The following is a 19,404-nucleotide window of genomic DNA, read 5'->3' on the forward strand; positions in this document are numbered from 1 at the left end:
TGCTACATATCTGCAAGTAAAGAACACTCATAAAATTAGCAAATAGGATAAATGTAAAACGTAACTATTGGGAATTTATTCTCAACTGTGCCCAGAATGTATAGATTTATCTGAATATTGAGTATTCATCATCTCCTAGCCTGTAATTTTATAATTCTTAGAAGGTTTCTTGAAAATATACATACACAGTAGATATTTTCAAATACTGAGGGTAACATTTTTGAAAACTAATTTTCTCATAATCTGTAGTACTGTATTAAGATGTTACCATTTTGCCCAATTTTTATTCCTTATGTACAGTATATTCCACAACAGATGAAATAAAATTGTGTGATACTTAATTTGCAAACCCATTACTAGGGTTAGCAATCTTGGTCTGACATAAAAACCCAAATCATCCAGAATGTCAACATGGAAGTTAATACTATCAGAATTGAAACTGAAGTCAAACTAATCAATTTTTCCCACAGATGTACAGCCTTTAATGATGAATCCTTGAAGATTCACAATTCTCAAATGCAACCATCAAAAGAAAACTGATTCTTAAGAGTGATTTTTAAGACAACTGAAAATAAAGCCTATTCACACAGTTATATGTAATGACTGTAGTAATCAGTTTATTACACAGATTAATCATTCTTGAACGTACAAGCTCCAAAGGAGCAGCTGGGTCTTTAAATATACACAAGTCTGTCAAATGAATTTTTACCCTTACATCCAGAAAGACCTAAGCCATTAAAAACTTAAGAAAATAAGAGCTATTAGCTATGTTAATTGAGAAAACACATACAAACCAAAATTATGAAAGGGAGGGAAAGGGGCAGGGGGAGATTTGAAATAAAATCAACATCACTTGATGCACTAATAGCTCCAATGCATTTAATTTCTGACCAGTTAAACTCAGACTTTTAAACACAGGATGTAGGTACAATTTGATCTTATTGGTCATACATTTACCTTAGTAGGTCCTTCAGAATAAAATACAGAACAGCTTTAAGTTCTTCACATTTTTTTCATTACAGTTATGAGTTTAAAAGGATTCCATTTTTAAAAAGCATCCTCTTGAATCATCATCAAAAGTTCCCAGAAACACAAGAAACAATTTATTCTTCCCCTCTCCCTTCATGGTTGGTTTTAAGTGCCCAATTGAAATCTCTTAGGAATGCTTTTATGCTCACAACTAGACTTTGATAGAAGAACTGGCTTTTCACACACATTTCTTTGCTAGGAGTCAATGTTGGTATGGAATACAGTATTTCGTTGTTCCAAGTGTGTACAACACGCAGCACTGCTGTATCAGGTAAACATGTGCACAGGGGAAGATGAGGCGTGGGCTCATAGAAAGCAGTCAAATGGAAATCAAAAGGACTTTCTCTTTCAGAGTTCCCCTATCTTTATTTGTAGAGGTTATCCAATAATTTCTTTTAATTACATCGCATACTTCTGAGTCCATTCTCGCGCTATTCTGTTGTACCTGTATACATAAAGAAAGATGATTAACAATAGGTAAGCTTCACCAAACATCAAAGCAGCTAATAAAAATAACATATGTAGATGCCATATGCTAAATAAATAATCACATCCACTCCAACACTGTTCTTAGAATAACAGGCAGAAACATTTCTGGTATCTCCTACTAGCAGTTAAGAATATCTTTCAAAAATAATCCCAACACTGCCTGATGAACCTTTCCTAACACACCCACAAATGAGCAAGTGCACACCGACACATACACATAGTGTATTTTATACTTTTGACCTTACTTTCTTTACCTCTAACATCATGCACTGCACAGGCTGCAAAGTATGAAATTTGGTCATTTCAATTTCTTTTAATGTTAGTAATAGAAAAATATAAGTTACAGATTATGTTACAGATCAACTATCTTGTTTAAATTTCTATTTGTAAAATAATTCAAAATAATGAATTCTGATGTACTCCTTTATCACCTATACAATTTTCTAGGTCCAGAAGTCCAAAACAGTCATTTTCATTGTACTCAAACCTAATTATTTTTTTTTCCAGGTGATTCTTAATTGTTAGCAGGATTACTGCTTAGTGGTACAGCAGTAATGTCACAGGAAGAATAATGTAGCTATAATAGTGCATGGGAAATTATTTCTTTAAAATGGAACCAACAGAACCTCAAAAGATTTTCTACTGGAGTATTCATCGTTATTAATCATGCCACGTCTCATGTATTTTTTGTTCACCTACCACCACCTGAATCATGTGATTTGTGATAGAAGTTTAAGTTGTTCCTCCCTCTGCAGCCTAAAAGCAGAAACTGAAAGGCCTAAGAGAGGCAATTGTAAAATAATGTGTAAAAGTACAAATAATAATGACTAGAATTTCAGTGGATTAATCAATCTAGCTGAGGAGTAAACCTTATCCCTAACTAATAATTATATTTTAAAGCTAAAAATACAGAGCTGCTAACAGAAGACATTCCTCTTGAACAAGAAAAAAATATCCCTGGTATCACAATATAGTCACAAATTAAAATATTCTCCTTATTTTTTAAAAAATAATCTAACCATTTTATTTTTAAGGTGTTTGACTACCATACTCACTTTTCTCTATCTGTTTTGTAGATCCGTGCAATCTCAGGCACTAAAGGATCATCTGGATTGGGATCACACAACAGAGAACAGATGGACAAAAGTACTAGAGGAAATAAAAACACATCATTTAAGATTGAAATTCTCCCTAAAGATTTTGCTGGTCATTGTCTGAACAAACAGCATTTAATTTCCTTTCAGGCCCCCTAAAAGAGATTTAAGTCAATCGTTTTCATCATTTTTAAAATTTGGATGAGATAAATATCTATTTGACAAGCTGTTTTCTACAAATGCCTCCCTTATTACCCCTGTACATACAATACTGAATTAGACAGCCCCAGTTTGCAGACTAATACAAAGTCTGAAATGAAGTCCAAAATAGTGACAGTTTTGCCAACCCTAGAATAAGCACTAAACACTATTTATTAAAGTTTCTTCTAATGTGTGATACAGAATGTGTTAAATTCATCCACTGCCCAAGGAGGCAGGACAATCACATGGCTCTTTTTAATTCAGCTTGTCAGTGATAAGACGGACTAGGGCAAAACAAGGGGAAGATAAGCCCCTGAAAGATTATTAATTTTAGGAATTGATAGGAGATTGTTTCAAAATAATTATTATAAAAAAGACATATTAGAAAGTGAGAGTACTATCAGCTGGAAATCCACCTGGCCAAAATGATGCCTACAAAAACCACAACTTTCAGGGACATCAAGCTGAGAAAAAAAAGAATTTGGGGTTTTTGAGAACAATTAATGGGTTCCAATATAAATATCTGTATATATAGACATGTTAAGAAATGAGGAATTATTTGAATTTCTTCTGAGTATTTGATAGAATGAGAATCAAGACAATACTTACAATGTGAAAAAATCAAGGATAATGCCATGGCTTGTCTACACAGGATATCTGGTTGAAAACCCCATTTACAGCTCATGTTGGAAAAAGGAAACTACATGTGTAAGCCAACTGCCTTGCATTCAATAAAGGTCCCCAATGGATCTCACATATTCTCTGAGTAAAATACTTTTTGGATAAGGGGATACCTCTTATTAATAATTCAGAGTATCCTAAATTAATGATTTTGCATACTCAAGTTAAGTTGGTTGCAGCAATTCAGGTTGGTATGGAAAACTGCTAGAGTTGGTGGAGAAATACTAAGGCTCAATGACATGGCCTGTATCAGTGATGACAAACCTTTTTTGGTTCACATGCCAAAAAAGAGTATGTGTGTGTGCTAGCACGCATGCATGTACGAACACTCATTCCCTCCCCCACACATATGCACACCCCTGCGCTACGCATGCGCACAACCACCCACTGTCCCCACGTATACGCTGAGGCCTCACTGAAACCTGGGATGGTAAAAAAAAGCAGCCAAACCAGAAGTTTGGAAAAACGGACTTCCGGTTTGCTGTTGTGCTTTTTTCGCATTCTGGAGCCCTTCAGGAAAGCTTCCTGAAGCCTTGGACTGTGAAAAACAGCATAGGGGCAAACCAGAAATCCGTTTTTCTGAATTTCCGGTTTGCCCGTTGGGCAGTTTTTTGCACTCTGGGCTTCAGGAAAGCTTCCCTGAAGCATCCAAAGGGCGAAACAACCTATCTCAAGCCCAAAAATTAGGTGGCTAGTGCGCATATGCGCACTGGAGCTGACATAGGGCAATGCCTTATGTGCCCTCTGATGTGGCTCTGCAGGCAACCTGTGGCATCTGTGCCATATTTTTGCCATCATGGCCCTATATTCTCCACTGCTAAGGCACATCTGATTCTCTTTAGTACCCTTGTAACTAGTAGAAATTATGGGGCGGCACTTGGAAATCTATTCTTTCAGAGGAAAAGAAGCTACCACTAGCTTCTGTTAAGAAAAGAATTTAATGCATGTATGTACGTCTGTATATCCTGCAACAATCAGTTCAAGAACATAAGCAGTGCCCTGCTGGACTAAATCACTGGTCCATAAAGTCCAGCCGTCCACTCTCAATAGTCAAGTTGTAGTCTAATTTGTAGAATCAGAAATCCCTTTGATAAGATTAATTTCGTTTGAATGTGACTACCAGATGTTTTTTTCTTTTTTTAAATCTCCTGTGTTCTTTTTTCCCCCCTCTTAAGAATAGAAGGCATGGTTTCCCTTTAATCTTTGGTTTTCCAGATATCCTTAACAGTATGTTGCCAAGGAGGCACTTCCCATCCAACCTTGTCTTGGAGATTGTCTCAACTACCCAATGAAACAGAAATATCTTCTAGAACAGCAATTGCAGCTGTATTGGATAATTTCTGCTATAATGTTAGCCACAAAGGAAAACATTTAATAAGCCCTTTATGGAACTCATACCTATCCAGCAGATACTCCATGTACACAATAAAAGTTCTGGCAAAGAAAGAAGTGACAGAGCCTTTTGAGGAGGAATTTGCAGCACAGTGCATTTTCTTAAAGCAATATTATGTTTTTGCAATATCTCTTAAAGGAGCATCTCTAATTTTGGGGGCAGGGGAAGCAGCTAGACAAAAACCTTAAAACTATTTGCTGACATTCTTTAGATATATTATCACTAACTTAATTGTTTTTTTCCTAAAGGACGGTTTGATTCCACCTTAATTATTTTATTATGAACTGATGATAAATGTTAAATAGACTATTATGTAAGAAAGTTTCTGAGTAACTTATGTCTGAATTTTGTCTGAATTGTATGTGGCTAGAAAACAGAGGGTGTTAGATGTCAAACATATTTGAATAAACAAGGTCACAACTGTAAAACTAACCAGACTAGATCTGAATACAGTGATCCCTCGATTTTCGTGATCTCGTTCTTCGCGAAACGCTATATCGCGATTTTTCCCACCCGATGACGTCACTCTCTTCCTTCCTTTCTCATCTTTCTTTCTCTCTCTCTTTCTCTATCTTGCTTCTTCCTCTCTCACACTCTCTTCCTCCCTCTCTCATCTCTTTCTTTCCTTCTCTCTCTTTCTCTATCTCTCCCCCTCTTGCTGGCGGGCGGCGGGCGGGCGGCGGGCGAGCGGGGGCATCAGCGAGGAAGACCCAGGGAAGGTTCCTTCGGCCGCCCAGCAGCTGATCTGCTCGGCAGCGCAGCGAGGAGCCGAATCGGGGTTTCCCCTTTGCGTGGGCGGCGGGGAAACCCCGATCTTCGTCTGCTCGCTGCTGCTGCGCTGCCGAGCAGATCAGCTGCTGGGCGGCCGCAGCAGCAGCGAGCAGACAAAGATCGGGGTTTCCCCGCCGCCCACGCAAAGGGGAAACCCCGATTCGGCTCCTCGCTGCGCTGCTGAGCAGATCAGCTGCTGGGCGGCCGAAGGAACCTTCCCTGGGTCTTCCCCGCCGCCCACGCAAACTCCACCATCTGTGCATGCGCGGCCATGAAAAAAGGGTGCGCATGCGCAGATGGTGTTTTTACTTCCGCAACCCTACATCGCGAAAAATCGATTATCGCGAGGGGTCTTGGAACGGAACCCTCGCGATAATCGAGGGATCACTGTAGTACCAAATATAATAAAAATTAATCATTCTTTTAGGTAAATCAAAACAACTTTATTCTGTAAACATATACAGATATTCAAAGCTTGATGATATAGCTGCCTAACTGAAAGTACCAGAAACTATAAATTTCAATATATAAAATTTCTTAATATATTTTTCTTTAAAATAAAACATTATAATACAAGATAAAACGTTTTCTCTAGCATTTAAAATTTGCTTTAAATTTTAACTTATTTACTAGGACAGGGGACAGGTAAAGCTGGCTCCTTCTACTTGGATTTCAACTCTCAGAATTCCTAAGCTAGCATGATTGGCTCAGGAAATCTGGGAGTGGAAGTCCACATGTCATAGAAGAGCCAATTTTGCCAACCTCTGTACTAGGAGAATCTACATAAAATATCGTACAACATTATGAGTTGCATTATGAATACATCATAATGACATGTGCAGTGTTGGACAATATAAGATCAATGTGCAATACTATAGCAATATTACAAGCTTTAGAAAACCAAACTATTACAACCAACAAAGGGAATTTAGAATACACACTTAAATGCAATGGTGGGCAGATAAAACTATTTAACTGTATTTTTCAGTGTATAAGATGCACGGAAGTATAATACACAATTTAGTTTTTGGGGAGGAAAATAGTGGGGGAAATCTCCCTACCAAATATTTGTTTGTTTGTTTGTTTGTTTGTTTGTTTATTAGATTTGTATGCCGCCCCTCTCCGAAGACTCGGAGTGGCTCCCAACAAGAAACAGTACAAATCCAATACTTAAAAACAATTTAAAACCCTTAATATAAAAACAATCATATATCTCGTACAGACCATACATAAAGCGGAAATGGCCCAGGGGAATCAATTTCCCCATGCCTGACAACAGAAGTGGGTTTTGAGGAGTTTGTGAAAGGCAAGAAGGGTGGGGGCAATCCTAATTTCCGGGGGGAGTTGATTCCAGAGGGTCGGGGCCACCACAGAGAAGGCTCTTCCCCTGGGTCCCACCAGACAACATTGTTTCGTCAACGGATTTCGTCGACGGGACCCGGATAAGGCCAACTCTGTGGGACTGGCTAGCACGTTTAATCAGGTCAGCTTCAGCACATTATTTTATCCCCTGTTTGGGGCTTAAAACAACATTCTTTGGGGGGGGAGTAGCAATGAAAAAAGCCTGCAAGCCTGGAAGATCCTTAGCGCATTAGGGCTGAGAAAAAAAGCTTCAAAAATATTTGGAGTTTTATTTATTTACTAGATTTGTATGCCGCCCCGAGTCTGCAGAGAGGGGCGGCATACAAATCTAATAAATAAATAAATAATACACACCCAAATTTTCAGCCTCTTGGGGGTAGTGGTGGTGGAGAGATGCATCTCATACTATTAAAAATAGGATAATTTTACCAGAACCTATCCACAAATTTACTGAATACCTGAAAGTTTAAAAATGAATAAAGGATTATTCATGCAACCATGCTTATGCAATCTGAAAATCATAAAGCAAGGTTCTAGTTTGTTAAATAAAAATATTCATAATGAGATTGCAATATTTCAATCGATGTACCTATATTTTAAACATAAGAAAATGTTAGAGAACTGATATGCTAATTTAAAGGAGTGTTATAGAAATTAGTTGTCCCCTTCAGTGTTCCCTCTAATTTTTTTTTGGAGTGGGCGGCACAGAAATAATAAATAAACAAACAAACAAACAAACAAAAAACCTACCCTGTTTTGCCTCAGAGAATTTCAAAATAAAATACTGTACTGTGTGTCTATAAAAGTGAGCTCATAATAGGGCAACTCTATCAATATCAAAATGCCACTTAAATAGTTGAGCTAGTTTCAAACTAGATTTTGATTTTCTTTCTCTCTTCCTTACTCCCATTCTTTTTCTTTCTCTTTTCCTTCCTCTCTTTTTTCTATCTGTTTCTCTCTCTTCCTCTCTTCCCCTCTCTCTCCTTCCCTCTCACTCTTTCCCTCTCGGCTTCTGGGCAGGTTTGGAAAACTCTGAGTTGATTATGATTTTTAAGTGAGCGATTGCTCACTGCTCAGCTTAGAGGGAACTATGGTCCCCTTTCTCCTATAAGAACTCAAAAAAACCCTTCTATTTGTTCTTCCTGATGTTGGTGTTAATGAAAGGTTCAAAACTAAATGGATTTTCCATGGTAAGAACAGGACTCTGTTAATACTCCTTTTAGGGTGATTTATTTTTAAAGTTTTCAAAAATATATTTAAGGTATTTTGCTACATAGGGGTTTAGCTATACTGAGTATGAATATAAGCCCTCCTCTTTTGCGGCGTGAAAAAATAGGGAAGCAATAGGTGGTCCTTAAGTTATTTTTATTGCTGAGTGTTCCAGCGTTTCAAATGAAGTACTTTTTGCTCTGAACTTGACATCAAATTTATGTGCACCATTTTGTGCATATACTTGCAAAATTGCTGTTGCATTGTTAAAACAACTGCATATTTTGAATATTTATTTTATAATAATTACTAAAGAGAGCTTGGGATTTATTTTAATAGAATATTTAATCCACACAATGCTCTAATATTAATTCAGGTATTTCTAGTTATCAGGATTTTTAAAAGAAATAGATATCCAAATAATACATATAATGAAAACCAAAAGATTATAATGTTTCAGTTACAAAGTACAAGCCAAACTTGCTCACAAAACCAGAACAAAAGCATACATGGGACCAGGACAAAACTAAATTTATTCAATATAATTAAAATGTAACTGCATAAATTTTGCTGGAATCAGGTCTAGCTGCTTTAAATTCTGAATTAATTACAACCAGAAAATTAAAAAGGCAGCTGTATAGGTATCATTGTCTCTAGAAATATATATCCACGTACAGTAAAAGCTCTTTTGCTTACCTTTTGAAATAGTTAATGCTGGAGACCATTGCGACCGTAGAATATCAAGACAAATACTGCCATTACTGTTAATATTTGGATGGTAAATTCTTGTCGTAAATGCAACCTGTTAAAAATAAATTATTTCCTTTGTTTATAATACCCAGCATAAGAAGTACCATACAATGTTGGGATCTAAAAAGTTCCTTACCTTAGGCGGTTTAAAGGGGTAATCTGTTGGAAAGTGAATTGTCAAGAAGAACACTCCACCCTGGTAGGGACTGTCATTCTGCAAAGACAAAGCTATTAGAAGATGATATAAGATATTTGCCTCTATCATAATTAAAATTGGAAGGCTACTTACTGGTCCCATTATTGTTGCTTGCCAGTGGAACACTAGAAGGAAAAAAAAGTGAAAGCTTGAATAAAAGACACTTAAGACTAAAGTTCCTCTCTTTAAAATTTCAGCCATTTTAAGCCATAATATGGCTGAATGGCAAAGTAAGGTGCTAATATTCTGATTACATTTAGTGGATTCTAGATTATGAACAATTTCACACATGGTCTATTAATATGATATCTTGTAACTTGGGCTACTTCTAGGAACAAATAGAAATAGAAGCCAGTAAAGTGTCTTTCCCCTGGCAAGTTCTGAAAAGAAATCATAGTCCATGCCTTTTGCAACATTTCTAAAGAAACAAAGACAGGAGGGCCATCTGTTATTTACTACTTAGATCGAACTTGGAGGAGATGCCAGTGAGTGCTATCAGACTAGTATATTACAGCCATTGATTTGTTGCTAAACTGCATTAGAATAGAATAGAATTCATTATTGGCCAAGTGTGATTGGATACACAAGGAATTTGTCATTGGTGCATATGTTCTTTTTTACAAAAGTGAGTACACCCTCTCACATTTTGTAAATATTTAAGTATATCTTTTCATGTGACAACACTGAAGAAATGACACCTGGCTACAATGTAAAGAATTGAGTATACATCTTGTATAAAAGTGTACATATGCTGTCCCCTCAAAGTGCATGATCTTAGCACTGTCTTCCTGCCACCATCAAAAGGTTCTGCTGACCTGGTGGTAATTAATACACAAATAACTGGACAAATGCAGGTCCCAGGCATCCAAACTGCTCACAATTTCCACTCAAAGTCTGGCTTGTGTCCTATTATATGAGTTTGGTGGCTCTATTAATATAATAAATGTGAGAAACAAATAAACCTACAATTTGTGATCACGGGAATGATTCTCCCACAAGCAAAGTCAATGGGAAAGATGGCAGGGACAGTTGCAAGCCATTCCGTTAAATTCCCACTCCTCCCTGAGCTTTCATGCAAATATGCAGTCTTGTGGCCAGCCGACGAGGGCCCCTCTGGCCACCCCCTGCAGCATCCCCATGCTCCTTACCTCAGATTCCTGCCACTTCCTTCATGTTTTGAGATTATGACAGCAACCAGGTTGTCTAGATTTGCTGTCACTAAGTGATGCAGTTACATGATATCATGCTTTACTACCACATCACTCAGTGACACCATACAATTGCCATTGTAACCCAAGGACTACCTGTATAAAATTAGTTTAATGATTATTAAATGTTAATTTTAAGATGTACGGTTGTGATTGCTCAAGATCAAAATTAAGGATTCTTCTATAAGTCTTTTAAGAACAGAAATCCATTTGAATCTATTTTACCCATCTTAAGCAAAGTGGTTGTTTCAATGTAATTCATTAAACAGATGTTTTGGTTCCAAATTGATTGAATCAGCAATGTGTGATAGTATGTTACTCTGGTGGCACTCATTGGCTTAGAATGTTTTGCATTTAAAACAGAATATGAACACATTTAGGATTCTTCTTATTACCCAAAAGAATCCTAATCCGATGCCTCTTCCCTTTTTACAGATACTTACTATCATCTCCAACAGGCCCTGCTGAACACTGTGCTGGAGGATCACGTGCCAGATCATTCAGCTCCTAAAAAACAGTCACGTTAGATTAAAATACAGTTGTTTTATCTCACAGCGAAGTATTCACTATAGCATTATTTTATTATTCAATTTTATTCAATATAAATTAAAGGAAATGCATAGCATAATTAATAAAACAATCTTCAGAGGATTACCTCTTATTACCCTCTTCCATCACTCCCTGTTTGAAAATACAATAGACACCTCACTTTTGGAGAAACAACTCAAATGTATTAAATAATTTGCTCCAGTTTGCACATCAGCACTTTATATTTATACATTTTGTTTTTTAACCCATATTTCCCCCAAATAATTTAAGGAAGCATCCACTATTCTCCATTCCACTTCCCCCTTATCCTCACAAAATATTTGGAATGGCCCTAGCAAAAATGTTTTCAAAGCTAATGCCTCTACCTGAGTCTCTGCTCCTAATAAAATGCTGATATTTGATATTTTCCATAAGAGTCTTCTTTAAATAAATGTAGCAATACATGCTTCCTACACAACAGATTACCATCTCCGCTGCAGGTAGTTAGTCCTCAACCTATGACCAGTAGTTTAGCATCCAAAGTTATGACAAATACCCCCCCTCCCGCAGACTACTTATGAGGTAGTTTGTTCCAGCCACTGCTGCGCTCTTGCAGCAATTTCACACACACACGGTCCTGATCAATGCATTCACTTTACAACCACAGTGTTCAAATGTGTTCACAACCGCAGCAGGCTCCTTTAATCATATCTTTAGGACTACCTGTAATTTTGTTCGTTTAAATTACGAACTGTTTTAATAAACTTTAAAACTAATTGCATACAGAACTAGTTTTTTTCTGATTCTTCCAAGAATCTGATAAAAGAGAACAGCTCAAAATAATTCCAATCAGATCATAATTAACTTTCACAATATAAAAATTTGACTATTTGAATTTATTTTCAGGTAGTCCTTGACAATAGTTCATTTAGTGACTGTTGTAAGTTATAGTAGCACTGAAAAAGGTGACTTATAGTCCTTTTTTCAGAGTTATAACCTTTGCCGATTCTTCGTGAGCAAAATTCGGATGGTTGGCAACTGTTCATATATCTGACCATTGCTGTGTCCCAAGGTATGTGATCAACTTTGGCAAACCTTTGTCAAGCAAAGTCAATGGAGATGTCAGATTCAATTTAACAACTGGGTTATTAACTTATCAGCTGCAGTGATTCACTTCACTTAACAACTGAGGCAAGGAAGGTTGTAAAATGGGGCACAATTTACTTAACTCACTTAACAAATGTCTTCCTTAACAACAGTAATTTGGGGCTCAATTGTGGTTTTAAGTCAGCCTATACTTGTAACTACTCCACCACCTAAATTCCTATTACATAAACTGAATTGAATTTGTATTTTCACTTGACATTTAAAAGAGTCACAAACTTTCTTTGAGGTTTTAACACAGGTAAAAGTGCAACCATGGGTCTCATGCAATGCACAAAATTTATCTGCAACCAAACCCCAAAATTCAATCTATTATTTTTCAACTTCTGGATTTTAAAAAGATGACAATAGGTTTGCAGAGACTTTCATGCCTAACTCCCCCATCCTTTCTTCTTCCAGAATTGAGCTAAATGTGGGACCTACTTTTGGACTGCAACTATTCACAGTGCCACACAATCATGCCAAACTGCTCATATTTAATGCCTGGAGTTATTTTATATTATGAAAATGACAGCTTAATATGGTAGCAAAATATAGTTTCTACTTTCAATTATGAAATCTAGCCTTAACACAAAAGTTATAAACCGACATATGTCACATGCCACAGAGGTGCCTAATATTTTATCTTGGTTTTTTAAAAAGTTGCAATTTTTGAACACCTTTTCTACAAATGTTCAACATTTGTTTCTTTCACATATAGGTTAAACTAGTTTGGTCAAGGCAGTGGTTAATGTTTCTCTTATGCAAGATAAAGAATGATCAGTTTTTGAAAAAATCTGATACTCTAAAATCTAAAGAATTTTGTGGTATGAGTCCTTGACTTATGACTGTAAGGGATACTGGAATTTCCATTGTATATCATGATAGTCGCATATCGAAGCACCTGTGAATGCACAATTTTTATGGTTTCTTGGCGGCTGTAGAGCGAACACAGTGGTCATGAAGTAAAGAATCTTGCTGTCTCCCTTGCTGACTTTCCCATTGATTTTACTTATGGGAAGCTACCAGAGAAGATCGCAAGTGGCCATCATGTGACCACAGGATATAAGCCAAATGCAAAGCCCATAAATCATAATCACATGACTGCGGAAATGTTGGCCAGAAGATTATAAATTTAAATGGTCACTGAATGATTGTAACTCAAGGACTACATGTAGCATAATTAGCAGTAATAATTACAAATATCAAGAATGTATTTTGTTTGGGGCAAAAATCCAAACAAGAAGAAATTTAGGACATACTTGTACATTTCCAGATAGAACATTTTAATCTATGCTGTTCCAAATGAAAACATCTTGTGAAGTTTCAGTTCTAATTCAACCTGTTTATCAGTATGACAAAAAAAAATGAAGGTTTTCTTCCTTAAAACATTTTTGACATAATTGCCTTTTTGGAGTGGAGAATACAAGCAATCCTTATTAAATCGGCAGAGTCTCTTGCCGTGGCCTGGAACAAGGCTGCGACGGAGGCTCTTGACCGGATTGAGCCATTGCGACCTCTCTGTGGCACTAGACTCCGGAGAGCCCCTTGGTTCACCAAGGAACTCCGGGAGTTGAAACGCCGAAGAGACATCTAGAAAAGCAGTGGAGGAAAAATAAATCCGAATCCGACCGAACACTTGTAAGAGCTCATATTAAGACTTATAAAGTGGCGCTCAAGGCGGCAAGATGTGCGTATCATGCTGCCTTGATTGCATCAGCGGAATCCCACCTGTCTGCTCTGTTTAGGGTGACCTGCTCCCTTCTTAATCAGGGGGGAGTTGGGGAGCCCTTGCAGAGCAGTGCTGAGGAGTTTAATACATTTTTCGCTGATAAAATTGCTCGGATCCAGACAGACCTTGACTCCGATTGTATAGCAGTGTCGACTGACAATGATTCAGTCGAGGTGACTGGGGCCCATCCTTGTCCATCTGTCTGGGAGGAGTTTGACTTGGTTTCACCTGATGAAGTGGACAAGGCCATTGGAGCTGTGAGTTCCGCCACCTGCTTACTGGATCCGTGTCCCTCTTGGTTGGTTTTGGCCAGCCGAGAGGTGACACGGAGCTGGGTCCAGGAGATTCCTTGGGGAGGGGGTCCTTCCCGGCTCTCTACAAGGAGGCACTTGTGCGCCCCCTCCTCAAGAAGCCTTCCCTGGACCCAGCCGTGCTTAATAACTACCGGTCCAGTCTCCAGCCTTCCCTTTATGGGGAAGGCTGCCGAGAAGGTGGTGTCGCTCCAGCGGTCCTTGGAAGAAGCCGATTATCTAGGCCCTCAACAGTCAGGATTCAGGCCCAGCTACAGCATGGAAACTGCTTTGGTCACGCTGATACATGATCTCTGGCGGATCCTGGACAGGGGCTTGTCCTCTGTCCTGGTGCTTCTTGACCTCTCAGCAGCTTTCGATACCATCGACTATGGTATCCTTCTGCGTCGGCTGGAGAAGTTGGGAGTGGGAGGCACTGTTCTTCAGTGGATCTCCTCCTACCTCTCCGGTCGATCACAGTCGGTGTTAGTGGGGGGTCAGAGGTCGACCTCTAGGTCTCTCCCTTGCAGGGTGCCTCAGGGATCGGTCCTCTCCCCCCTGCTATTTAATATCTACATGAAACCGCTGGGTGAGATCATCCAAGGGCACGGGGTGAGGTATCATCAATACGCCGATGATACCCAGTTGTACATCTCCACCCCATGTCCAGTCAGTGAAGCAGTGGGAATGATGTGCCGGTGCCTAGAGGCTGTTGGGGTCTGAATGGGTGTCAACAAGCTCAAATTTTGGATTTTGCGCATGCGTCGATCCAGATAGACGCACCGAAAGAAAGCTCCCTCATGTGAAGGAGGAAAAGTGAAAGTTAACCCCCGTCAACCCTCTCTAGCTTGGTGAACAGTGGATTGAGAGGAAGCGGATTGAACGGAGCTGTTGAAAACTTTAAAAAAAAGAGTTAAAAGAAGAAGCAATTCACAGTTTTAAACGTGAGTAGGGGGAAAAATGAGAACAAAGGAAAAGATGGCGTCTACTTCGGAGCTGGAAGGGAAGATGGATTCATTGCTAACGGCATTTGCCAATATGGGACAGTTACTCCAAGATATGAAAAAGGAGATAGCGGCCGTTGGAGCGGGGGTGGCTGACCTGAAAGAACAGTCCAAAACACAAGATCAAAGAATTGGGAAACTGGAGGAGGGAAAGACTCGCCAGGAACTCCGCATAATCAACTTAGAGGACAGACAAAGAAGACCTAATCTCCGCCTGAGGGGATTCCCAAAAGATTTTGCGGAGAGTAAACATCTTATTCAAGCAATTTACCGATGGTTCAGTGAAAATAATGTTAAATGCGATCCAGGGGAATTTGAAAGAGCGCACTGGGCTTTTGGATCTCGGAATCAAGGAGATCAAAAAGATACTATTGTGAGGTTTAACTTGGAAAGGAGGGCGGCAGAAATATTCAGAGAGCTAAAGCAGATTTCAAACTTACGTTACAAGGCTATTCCAATACGCGTTTTAAAAGATTTGTCTGCAGAGACCCTCAAGATGAAAATGGAATCCGGTTCTCATGGCGTTATCCTGCTACAGTAATTGTTTTTAAAGACTCCAAAGTTTTCCAGGCGAGATCTCTGAAGGAGGGAAGGAATCTGCTTCAACAGCTGGGGATAGATCTGGAGGGAAGTTCCCAGGCATCGACACCGAAGAGCCAGCCAGAAGCAGGTAACGGGGAGGCGAGACAAGGAAGAAGGGAGGATGATTTGTTTATGCTTCAACTGATTCGTGCAGCAGAACAAAGCAAGGAGGAAAAAATTGCAGCTTTGCAAAAGGAACTGGAATTTCTCCAGGAGAAAGAGAAAAGAGAAGAGCCAAGAGTTACGTGCCAGAAAAAGAAATAATGAACTGAACTGAGCCGATTTGCTAATATGGTATTATGGTTTTCAACTTATTAATCTCTTTGTGTATTTTTCTTTTTTTCTCGCTAACTAATAAGGGGAGAAGAGGGAAGGGGGGGAATCTTTTGATATGGTATTAAATGGGGAGAGACGGGGGAGCTTTCTAGTGGAACGCAAATCCAGGGGTGCCTCTCAATAACGAAAGGTTTTTTCGTTGCCTCCCCTTGGGGGGGGTTCTAGGGAAGAGGCACTAGGGTGGGGATTCATGGTAACTAAAAAGCATTTTTCCGGTAGGCTCTGTTTTGCAGGAGGGGGAAATGTATTTAAAATTATGTAAATGGGTGAGACAGTGTTATTATCGTTGAATGTAAATGGTCTTTCATCACAGAAAAAACGTTATAGAATCATGAAGCTGGCTAGGGATAGTAAAGCTGATATTTTATTTTTATCAGAAACTCATAAAGGAAGGGAAAAAACAGATAAATTAGTTACAAATGGCGAGTGGCAACAAGTTTATGAGTCGAGAGGGACGGCAAAATCCAGAGGAGTCGCCATCTTGATCAACCGAAGATTGTTATTTCAATTAACTAATATTAAAAGAGACAAAGACGGTAGAATGCTATTTATTAAGGGGAAAATAAATAATAAGCTAGTAACCTTAGCAGTAATTTATGCCCCCAATGTAAATGCAAAACAATTTATAATGAATGTAAAACGTAAACTAGATAATTTTGCGGAAGGTACAGTGATTTTAGCAGGCGATTTCAACTTGGAACTAATGGCAGGGAGGGGGGGGGGGAAGAAAAAATTACATTTAAATAAAATTAATATGACGGATTTACATAAAAATATAGTAAATAGGGACACATTTTACTCAGCAAGACATAATAAATTTAGTTGCATTGATTATATGTTAATTAATGAAACAGCCGAGGCACTGCTCAAGAAAGTGGAAGTGAAAAGCATTTGGTTATCAGACCATGCTCCATTACTAGCAGTGATTGAGTTAGAGGCTGGCAGGCAACAAAGGATTTGGAGATACAACCCTGTGGTTTCAGCTAATGAGGAAAATAGAATTAAATTACAAAAGGAACTGAATGGATTTTTTTGTATTAACGCAACAGGTGAAATTAAGCAAACAATAGTTTGGGATACACATAAGGCTGTTATGAGGGGTAATTGTATTAGTACTGAAGCTTTTATTAGGAAATCCTGGGAAGTTGAAAGAAAAAATCTATTAAGAGAAATAGATTTAATCCAAGAAACTTTAAAAATTACAAGAAATAGAGCTTGGAATACACTATTATTATTTAAGAAAAAGAAATTACAATCACTTGATGAAGAAAGATGGAATAAAATGAAGATGATTATAAAACAAAGAATCAGGGGATGGGGAAACAAATCAATGAAACAAATGGTACACTATTTGAAAAAAAGAAAAGAGAAATCCCATATCCCTGCTTTAAAGGATAAGGAAGGTGTAATTAAACGTAGTAATATAGAAATGGAAAAAATAATGAGTGACTTTTATGGGAATTTATATAAAAAAGAACACATTACATTGCAAACCATAGAGGTTAAAGTGAAATTAACGGAAGAAGATAGACAAATGCTAAATGCAAAAATTACAAACGATCAGATATCTAGAGTCATTAAAGGGTTGAAACCTGCTAAAGCCCCAGGTCCAGATGGTTTTACTGCTGAATATTATAAGACTTATATGAATGAATTATTACCGTATATGGAAAAATTGTTTAATAATGTAATTAAGACTTCTGAAACTCCACAAACGTGGAAAATCTCAGAAATTATAACTATCCCAAAGCCGGATCGTGATTTAACTGATCCAAGTTCTTATCGCCCTATCAGCTTATTAAATCAGGACTATAAAATATTTATGAAAATATTGGCAAACAGGGTGGAGAATATTTTACCAAAAGTAATTGGAGAAGACCAATATGGATTTGTTAAAGGAAGAAAGATTTATGAACCAATTAGAAACGTGGTCAATGTTATACACCATGCTACCAATACCAAAAGAAAACTAAGTATACTAAAGTTAGATGTGTACAAAGCCTTTGATAAAGTTAATCATGATTACCTATTTCAATTATGTAAAGATTTAAATATGGGAGATTCATTCTGTAGAATTATAGAAACAATTTATAAGAATAATATAACTCAAATTAGAGTAAATGGTAACAGAACAGAAATGATTAAAATTCAGAACGGAACTAAGCAGGGTTGCCCACTATCCCTAATGTTATTTGTACTGGCAATTGAGACTTTAGCAAATAAAATTAGGAATGATAAGGAATGGAGAGGTTACCAAATAGGAAAATTCGAATTGAAATTAAATTTGTTTGCAGATGATGCTATAGTGATGTCTGAAACCCCAATCGAAATGATGAAAAGAATAATGATATTGCTCCAGGAATTTAAAGATCAATCGGGACTTATGGTTAATATAGAGAAATCGGAGATAATCTGTTTAAATACTGGCCCCAAAGAGCAAATTGAGATACAAAAAATATCAGGATTGAAATTAGGTTGTAAAAAAATGAAATATCTAGGAATTTGGTTGTTTAAGAATCCAATAAAAATAGTGACGGCCAACTATAATTTAATACAGGGGTCGACAAAGTTGTTCAGAATCTAGGAGCCAGCCAAAAAATTTAGGAGCCAGAATTTTTTTTAAGCAAACTTGGTTTTTTGCCGAGTCTCCACCTGACATCGCTTTCACCCCCTCCCCCCCGGCGCAGGCCTGGCTCCGCCGAGCCGGCTCTGCTGTACTCCCGTCGGGATCCGAGGGGAGACCGTTAGTCAGAAACCGAAACAGAGAAGAAGGAAAGGGAGACCGGGCCGGGGACGCGGGTGAGGGGGGGAGGGGGGAGGAGGGGTTACTGGTCGGAAGTCACCGCGCACGCGGCCGGAGGAGGAATGAACAAAACCTCACGCCGGGAGGGGAGGGGCTTCCGCTTCTCTCCGAAGGCGGGTGAGCGGCCAAGATCGGAGCGTCTGTGTGCGGTGGGGGGGAGTGAAGGGGTTCGAGTAGGAGGCGGAATGGAGGCAAGGGGGGGAGGGAGAGACGCACGCAAGCGCAGGGGACGCTGGGAAAGCAGCTCGCTCCGAGGTTGATGGGCGGAGCTACGGAAGCCAAGATGTACCATTTCTGGGCGTAAACACAAGGCGGGAAAAATATACTGTATACACATACAGCAGTGTTTCCCAACCTTTTTGGAGCCGCGGCACATTTTTCATATTTTCAAAATCCTGGGGAACATGGGGGGGGGGGCGCTAAAAAAAGTTTGGACAAAAAAAATCTCTCTTCCTCCCTTTCGCTCTATTTCTCTCTCCCTCCCTCTTTCTCTCTCTCTTCCTTCCTTTCTCTCTCCATCCCTCTTTCTTTCTCTCTTCCTTCCTTCCTCTCTTTCTGTCTCCTCCTTCCTCTCTCATCTCTTTCCTTCCTCTCCCTCCCTTT

General features: G+C 38.6%; 1 protein-coding gene across 4 annotated transcripts in view; it reads right to left on the reverse strand.

The window, feature by feature from the left end:
• Nucleotides 1-595: 595 nt before the first annotated feature.
• The window catches only part of UBE2D2 (ubiquitin conjugating enzyme E2 D2), a 41,024-nt gene continuing 22,215 nt past the window's right edge, over nt 596-19,404 (reverse strand). For all 4 annotated transcript variants that reach the window (XM_070746959.1, XM_070746961.1, XM_070746963.1 and 1 more), the window contains exons 2-7: nt 10,827-10,890; nt 9,269-9,300; nt 9,116-9,193; nt 8,926-9,031; nt 2,574-2,667; nt 596-1,474 (exon numbers count right to left, since the gene is read on the reverse strand). In XM_070746959.1, the coding sequence (XP_070603060.1) occupies nt 1,429-1,474; nt 2,574-2,667; nt 8,926-9,031; nt 9,116-9,193; nt 9,269-9,300; nt 10,827-10,890 (420 nt within the window). In that variant the 3' untranslated portion in view covers nt 596-1,428. The remainder of the gene's footprint in view (nt 1,475-2,573; nt 2,668-8,925; nt 9,032-9,115; nt 9,194-9,268; nt 9,301-10,826; nt 10,891-19,404) is intronic.

The sequence above is a fragment of the Erythrolamprus reginae genome, chromosome 3 (assembly GCF_031021105.1).
Source record: "Erythrolamprus reginae isolate rEryReg1 chromosome 3, rEryReg1.hap1, whole genome shotgun sequence".
NCBI classification, from domain to species: domain Eukaryota; kingdom Metazoa; phylum Chordata; class Lepidosauria; order Squamata; family Dipsadidae; genus Erythrolamprus; species Erythrolamprus reginae.